Raw genomic sequence first — 8298 nt, forward strand, 5'->3', positions numbered from 1 at the left:
CGCTGGGTGACGGACATGGAAGATGGGGGGGTTTTTTTAGGGCTAAAAATTAGCCTTTTGTATCGCTGCCTGCTGAGGTCAGCCCCCGCTCAGGGGAGTTCACGGTGCGGGCGCTGCCAGCCCCTTCCTGGCAGTAGCCATGTGCTCGCCTTGGAAAATAGGGGGGGGGGGGGTTCTTCCTTCTTTGGGGGTTGTTTTCCTTCCTTCTTTTCTGGGGGGAGGAATTTCCCTTCTTTGCTGGGGTTTTTTTTTTGTGTTTTTCCCTTCTTTGTTTTGTCGTTTGGGGTTTGTTGCCTGAATTTGTTGTGGTTTTTTCCCTCCTTTGTTGGTTTTTTTTTTCCCCTTCTTTGTTAGGTTTTTTTTTCCCCTTCTTTGTTGGTTTTTTTCTTTTTTTTTTTCCTTCTTTGTTGGGGGGGGGGGGGTCCTTCTTCTGTTTTTTTTTTCCCCCCCCTACCAGCCGGCTGCAGCTCCCCAAGGCAACGCCTGTTGGGAGACGGGTCCTCCGAGCCCGTCACCGCAGGACCTTCATTGCTACCACTTTTTCTCTTCTTTTAAGTTCCAAATCGCTCTCATTTTGAAAAAAAAAAAATCTTAATTAATAAGAAGGGTTGTATAAACCTCCCCCCGGGGCCTTCATCAGCCGGCTCCCCCCTGTACCTCACCTTGGGGACTGGTGAAGCAGTTTTCCCTGCTTTGCGGGGGGGTGTGGTGTGTGTTCCTTCATTTATTTGCCCTTTAAATGACGTGGGGAAAAGTCTGGGATATTCATTTGTGAGCAGTTAGGGCAAAATAACGTCCTGACTGAAATGGCCCAGTAAAGTTTGGAGAGCTTTTGGGATGCAGTCGGATGCTGAGTTGGTGTAGGACGAGCGGCGGCCCTAGGGATGCTTAGGACAGACCTAACAACCTCCCGGGGGCTTTTCATTCCCCCAAATCCTCCTTTCCATCATCATTTTTTTTAAATTGCTTTTGCGTAGGGCAGACGCGAAGCGTGAAATCCTGGTGGTTTCGTTTCATTTTCCTCGTTTTGCAAACGAGCTCCGGGTACCAAACCCTGCCTGCCACCTGGTTTTTTGCCCCACTCCCCAGTGTCCGCTCCGCTCGCCGATATTCAGAGTTAGCGTGGTGACGCCCCGCAGCCAATTGCAAGCAAAATAAAAGCTTTTATTTCGCGCTTTCCGAGCGCCTACGGGATCTCCGGATCCCTGTCGTGGACCTCGTAGGGTTTTCTCTTTGGGAGCAAGCTGCTCGCACGCGGGAATAATCACCTATTTAATGCTGAATAGGTTTTTTCCCCCTCTGTTTTCCTGCCAAAAGTATGAAAAAGGGTCACATTTGGGGTTTATCTGGAGCACCGCTTAAAGACCAAATTCTTAGCATCCTTGTGGGCGAGGGGCTTTGCGGCGCGACAGATCGCATCCTGCGTAGGCTCAAACCAAACTGGTCCAAGGCTCGGTCTTGAGCTTAAAGTTCAAGCACCGTCCAGCTGTAGGGTCCAAACTCTTCCATCTTTTTAATTGTAATTTTTAACCCTGGCTGTAGTTTAAGTCGTCTAAGGGTGATGCCGGTTCAGGTACCGGAGAGGTTCGGAATTCTGGCAAGGTTAAGTAGGGTTTGGGGCTTCACGGGAAGTTGGTCGGGCTTAACGCCACGGAAACAGCGGATGTAAAAACTCTTTTATTAGACAGAAAATAGACGGAGTAAATACAAGGTATAAATAGGTGTTAACTTTCTACGGGGAGAAGAAATCCCTGGCCCCAACCAGCGCGTTGGCTTTATCAGGAAATATATTTGTGGGATGGTGGCGACGCCGTGAGCGGGAGCAGGGGAGGAGGAGAAAAGGTTAAGTGAAATTGTGTTTTTTAAGCCAAATTTAGCGCTGCAAGGGAACAAAGGCGCCCACAGGCTGGGGAGGCAATGGACGGCCAGGGCGAAAAATGCTGCTTCTGTCTGCGGCGCGGCGGGGATGGGCACGAAGGAGGCTGATGTGCGTCTTGGCTTTATCCGTTTTAATTTGGAGCAGACGTTGAACACTTGGAAAAGTATCAGAACGGCAAATTTCGTGCATGCACCGTTACGGATTTACAAAACATTTGCATATCACAAAGTACGGGTTACCTCAAAGCCCTGCTTTTCCGGTGACTATCCTGAAAGATTTATCTCTATATATTTTTTTATATATATATATATCTATATATATATCTTCACTTAGCTTACACCGATGCAAAAAATCATTTAGGACGGTGTCATTCAGTGCCTTGCAAAAAAAAATAATAAAATACATGAGACATATTAAATAGAACTCAGGGCGACCGGTTCGACAAGTGCAACTTTACAGATGCTCCAGGTTATACACAACCCAGCATCGACCCAAACACAAGAAGCACAAATTTCACCCGCCGCTTCCACACGTTAATTGCAAAAGGTGGTTGGTTTTTGTTTTGTTTTGGTTTTTTTTAAGCATCTCCCATCCCTCAGGGTTGTTTTTCCCGATGCTGTTTGCTGTAACTCTCCGATTTAGCTCCTTTAAGTCTCTTGCTTTGTCCTTGACCCCCCCAAAAACCCCGAGCATCCGTTTTTGCTGTATTTTAATGTCCTTTAGGTCAAGGTGCTGAACGTGAGCGTCACTTGTCACCTATAGCACATCCCAAATAGCTTTTTCTCGGGCTGCGACACACCAAGCGTTACCGCTTTTGGGGGTTTTTTTGTGGCACTCAGCAGCGTTTTTTGCCTTTAGACAGGCTAAGAAAGACAGTGAGGCTCAACTAGAAGCAAAGCGGCGCAGGGGTCAACCGAAACCCGGCCGGGGCTTCAGCCTCGCTGAGGCGGGGGGCGGGGGGCAAAAAAAACCTAAATCACTTTATTTTTGTGTATCGCTGCAGGAGATATTCGCAGCATGCAAGGTGCGGAGGGGGCAGGTCCGTATGTACAGGAGGAAGGGCGGTTTTTAGGGTTAAAGGGTTAAAACCCAGTAGCTTGTTGCTTGAAAAACCCATATTTGACCCTCTTAACACCCCTACGGGGTATATGGGTGGGGTACGTAAATACCCCTATGCGATGTGTACATATATATGGGTGCTCGGGTGCAAGACCGCGGTGTGCCCCGGGGAAAAGGGTTTTGGTGGCCGAGGGATTAAGGGAATTAGGTAAAACCCTGCCTGTTAGCCAAGATGATTTTCAGAAACGGTCTTGCAGGGACGCCAAGGACCAGGCGAGCTCCTCTTCACCCGGTCCCTCTCGGGCTGGCCCCGAGGAGGAGCAGGAGCAGGTGGTGAAGGCTGTTTTTTTGGGCATCCAGCTCCATCGCTGTCCGGCCGCGCTGGGGACGCCTTTGGGGCGGAGAAGGAAATTTTCATCCAGTTGCCTAAACCGGAGCCTCCGGGGAGGTGACGGGGAGCGTCGGTGCTCATGCGCCCCAAGGGCTCTTCACCAAAGACGACCGCAAGCAAGAACGGGGAGGTTGGGGAGGTCCCCATGGGGTGAAATCTTGAAGCCACGGGATGCAGGGTGCATCAGTGCATGATGAAGAGGGTGAGGAGGAGGAGGGCAGCGAGGGAGGCGTCGGCGAGGTGCAGCCGGATGCCGGAGGCCAGGCGGTACTCGCGGTACTGCTGGATGCACATCTCCCGGATCACCTTTGTCACCACCTTGGTCTCCATCTCCGTCTCCGTTTGGTTCACCGCCGAACCAGCCTCCGACACGTTCTTCTTGGCGGCGGGTCCGATGTTGTGTTCGGTCACCGTGATGTTAAAGCAGTCGGCGACGAAGACGTCCTGCGAGACGGGGCTGCTGTAATCCCGGTAGTAAACCTGGTTGGGGTAACGCGCCGAATTTTCGTTCCACCATCGGTACTCGTCGGGGCTGTCGAAGCGATAGTGCATCCCCGACATGATGCGTCCCATGGTGTAGCCCCCCAAACCTCCCACCACGGCGCCCGCCGCCGCTGCCCCGGCCACGTGCTTGAAGTTGGTCTTGGATTTGGGAGGTTTCCATGGTTTTTGGTTGTAGTAGCTTCCTCCGCTGGATGGGTTGTAGCCCTGTCCCCACCCTGTGTTGTGGGGGTACCCTGGGTTGTGGGGGTACCCTGGGTTGTGGGGGTAGCCGGGGTTCTGGGGGTACCCCGGATTATGGGGATAGCTGGGATTTTGGGGGTAGCCGGGCTGGCGGGGGTAGCTGGGCTGGCGGTGGCTCCCTGTGCCCCAACCGCCTCCGCTGGGTTTGCCTTTGCCCTTCTTGGAGAAGGCGACGTCGGTCCAGGCGCTGAGGAGCAGGGCCACCAGGCAGCAGGTGACGAGGAGCCTGGCCATGGCTGCGGGACACAAGGACAGGCAGCGTTACGGGCAGGAGGCAGAGACCCTGCATCCACTCCGCCACGAGCGTCGCGGGTTTTAGGGTCCCTTACTTACGTATCATATAAAACACATACCATTCCCTTTAATCCAGCTGCAGAATAAACGGCTTTAGACTTAAATGCATATTTATCCCCCCCAGGCCCCCTTATTTTCACATATATATTTTATACATATTTATATTCTTTTATATATAGATATATCCCACCTCTCCAACAGCTCCTCTGCTAGTAATGGCAATTTTAAGTAGCGGAAGAAAAGCTTTCGGGAAAAACGCTTCACTAGGTTGGGAGATAAAAATCCACTTGCCAAATCTTCTCTATCCAAGCAGATGATATCAATGAGACTTACGATGTGCAAGGATTGATGGCACTGAACAGATTAATCCCAATCTCAAAGCTTTCGGGTACCCAGGTCTGCAAGGAGGCCAGCGCCCAGTCTTGCCCTGGAGGGTTGTTTTTTTTTCCCCAAAGAACAAAATTCAGCGTGTTTTGCCCGAGTCCCTGTTTATGTGCAACAGGCCTTAACTGAAGAACACCATTTTTCTCGTTTAATGCGTTTGCAGATATTTGCTTACTCAGCAGTTGGCTGCTGGCATGCCAGGCGTCTCCTACGTTAGCTGGTGGGCTGGCAAGGATGAAATCCCATTTTAACGAGCCATTTCTCTCCCTTGGTATAATCCAGCCTGTATGATACACACCAGGTCTACAAATCCTTTGGAAAACACTTCCCAAGCTGCAAAATCCCTTCGGATGCCTCCCTGCGAGGCCAAGGAGTGTTGAATTACTGCTACCCTCGTGTTTAATGTGTGAGCCCGGTGAATTACTGTTATCCTCGTGTTTAATATGCGCGCCCAGCAACAGCCAAGGTTTTTTCCATCCTGCCTGGGACAGAAAATCCCCCTATCCCCAAAAATTCCCCTGTGCAGGCCAGGATGTTGGGGAGGGAGAGCGAAGCACACCTGGCAAAGTGGGGGTGGGCATTTCGCAACAGCCTTGGATGCTTCGGATGCATTTGCTGGCTCGTGTTACGGCAAGAAACAATTAAGGTTTGGGTCCTAAAGTGGGTTTTTTTGCAGCAGCTGATGGACCAGCTTCCTTAAGAGTCACCACTCAACCCAGAGATAAGTTTAATGAGGATAAGAGATGATGGTCTCCTGGGAAATATTACCCTTAGCAGCGCAAACAGGCAGAAGAAACCCCTGTTTAAGGCAAATAGTTTTCTGTTGCACGTTAGCCACTTGTTTACAGTCCATAAAATCGAATTCATCTCTCTTTGCATTCAGATAACAATGCTCTTTCCTCCCCACCCAAAAATCTGGTCTTATGCCTGGAAATGTTTGAATCAATGTCAACGTCTTGGTTGAGATCGTTAGCAAGAGGCTTCATTAAAAGAGAAGGGGAGATGCGCGAGCCTGTCCCTCGTGGCGGGGAGGAAAGCCGGGCTCAGGCTGCCCGCTCGCCACCCTCTCAGCCAAAAAAAAATTGGGCGCAAACCGCCCACTTTCGAGCGGGTTCGCTGCCTCCCTCGCCCAGCGGCACCCACCCGCTGGGAGCAACGATGAGATCAGGGGGGTTAAAAATAGCCGAGAGACATGGCGAAAACTTGGAGGGGCGAACGTTCCTCGGGCACTCCAAAAAAAAAAAAAAAAAAATAAAGGAAACAGGGGGAAAAGAAGCAGCAAATGGGCAAATTTTTAAAAATGTTTTGAAGATGTGACTCCCCGTGGTGGGTTGCAAGGGGGGAGAAATCAACCCCTGGATGAAAACAGGTTACGGCAAAGCCCCGGAGGATATTCCAGCCCGGCAGCACCGACCTGTTCCTCTAATTGCCTTTGCGGAGACGAGCTCTGATAAACAGGGCAAAGGCTTGTTCGCGTTCGCGCTGCTAATTACTGACCTCCTTGGGCAGCCGACCTTCTCCCCCAAGGAACGCGGTCGCTGGCACAAACCCTCTGCGTGCGATGGGGACCAGGGAGCCGCTTCCTCAGGGTCGGAGCTGCCTTCCCTCTGCCTGGAAATAATATTTTACAGTGTGATCACGGTGCTATCATTAAATTATATTATCGAATGGCTTCGGCGGTATTTTTCCCTGCCTCTTTATAACATTCTTCCCCCAGTTTTCCCTCTCTGCGGGCGAATGTAGGCAATGAGAAATTAATTTAGGTGATTTATATCGGAGCGATTTATATCCACGCTTGTGTAGGAGAACCGGAGGAGAGCTGGAGCTCCTTCGGGGCCGAGGGGGAAGCGGAAAATGGAGGATGCGAGGAGCGATCGCCAGGAGCAATTATGTGCGCAGGGCTGGCAAGAAGGCGGCTTCGGGTTTGGAGAAGAAAACCAACACCCCGGTGCCAAAATAACCGCGGAAATAACCTTGTTAAGGTGCCTGGGGGGAGACAAGAAATGAAGGGAGGTGGGGAAGGGGAAGGTGGAGGAGTGATGCAGCGAGGAAGGTGGGAAGATGCTCGGGAATGGGGGTGGCCGGACCCTTCTGGCGATGCTGGTCCTGGTTTGTGGGGGGGTAAAAAGTCAGGGCTGGGGCTATGGGGAAGGGGGATGGAGGCTGGCAGTTCGCTTTCCGAAAATGCCACCCCTAGTTTTTAGAAATCCTCTTCCCACCCCCACCCGCCGCCTTTTTTTTTTTAAAACACACCCCCCCCCGCAAAATAATGGGGGAGCAAAGTCCTGCGCAGCCGGGAACTGTGGGAGAGAACAAAACCCCCCAGGGAGGTTGCAGGGGGGGAGGAAGAAAATTCGCACCGGCAACAGCTTTGAATCATCCCTGAATAAACAAGCACCAGGGAGAAGCCAAGCTCTGTCTTTAAGGAGGACGCTCGCCTTCCGAGCTGGAAATGTCTATTTTTAGGCAGCGATGGCGGGGAGAAGAGGGAACCCCCCCATCCCCTGTGATGCTGCTCGGTGTTAAAAGCCCCCTCACCTCTGGATTTCTCCCACCCGAAGCCCCCCGTGTCCCATTTTCCCCGACACTCACCGGCTGGGAGCCCGTTGCTCGCTGGGTTCGGGGTGATTCAGCCTCGGCCGCAGAGCTACGGGGAGGAATAAATAGCGAGAGGGAGGAGCTGGCTCCTGCGCAGCCCAGCCCTGCACAGCCTGCCCAGCATCCATCCGCCTTCCCTAGGGAAAACCACGGCCGGCATCCCGCAAAAATTTGGCTTCACCCCCTATCATCCCTCCTGGCAGATACGGACCCCGGGAGGCAACGCCGGCGACCAAAGGGGTGGCTGGAAAAACGGCGGCGCTTGGATGGGTTATTGAAGAAACCTGGGTGGGATTGGCAGGGTTTGGGGGTGGTTTGGAAATCTTGGGAAATTGCAGCACTTGGATGGTTTATTGAAGAAATATTGATGGGACGGGCAGGGGTGGTTCGGAAATCTCGGGGGTCAAAGCTCTGGGCGAGGAAAGGATGCTTTTAGCGGTTGCTCTAAATCCATTATCCTGGGAAATAGAGAGATGCTCGGTGGGTTGATGGATACCAAATTAAATAAACAAAATAGACTCAGAGCTACAGGGGAAAGGATGAGTTTGTCTCCGAGTTTGTCTCGCTCCAGAGGAGTAAAACATTCCTGCGCAGAGCGGTCGCGCTTTGTGTTGAGGTACCCTGGTATTTAATGGGAGGAAACGCCACAGAAGGCAATTAAAAATTATATGGGATGCTCACGCCAAGCTGGGGCTTTTACGGCACCCCGTTTCGGAGGGTAGGGGTACGTGTGGCTGCAGAGATCTAAAGACCAGGGCAGGGAGTTTTTCCCATCCTTTAGGGTTAGGATGAGCTATAACAAACGGGTTGAGCCCAGAGCAACCCGGGATGCTTGCGTGGTGGTTGGGAGACATAAATGAAGCTTGAAACTAATTGCACCGCGCCTGATTTCGGTACGGCCACGCGATACAGCCCAAACCCTACCGAGGTTTGGCTGCCCGAAATAGCT

General features: G+C 51.9%; 1 protein-coding gene across 1 annotated transcript; it reads right to left on the bottom strand.

The window, feature by feature from the left end:
- Nucleotides 1–1662: 1662 nt before the first annotated feature.
- PRNP (prion protein) lies at nt 1663–7398 on the bottom strand. The gene is made up of 3 exons (XM_054180903.1): nt 7344–7398; nt 6249–6362; nt 1663–4309 (listed from the first exon to the last, which is right to left on the bottom strand). Exon 3 carries the CDS (start codon nt 4305–4307, stop codon nt 3513–3515), a length of 795 nt encoding a protein of 264 aa, XP_054036878.1. The 5' UTR covers nt 4308–4309; nt 6249–6362; nt 7344–7398; the 3' UTR covers nt 1663–3512.
- Between the last annotated feature and the right edge of the window lie 900 nt (nt 7399–8298).

This window comes from Rissa tridactyla, chromosome 20 (genome assembly GCF_028500815.1).
Source record: "Rissa tridactyla isolate bRisTri1 chromosome 20, bRisTri1.patW.cur.20221130, whole genome shotgun sequence".
Taxonomy (NCBI): Eukaryota; Metazoa; Chordata; class Aves; order Charadriiformes; family Laridae; genus Rissa; species Rissa tridactyla.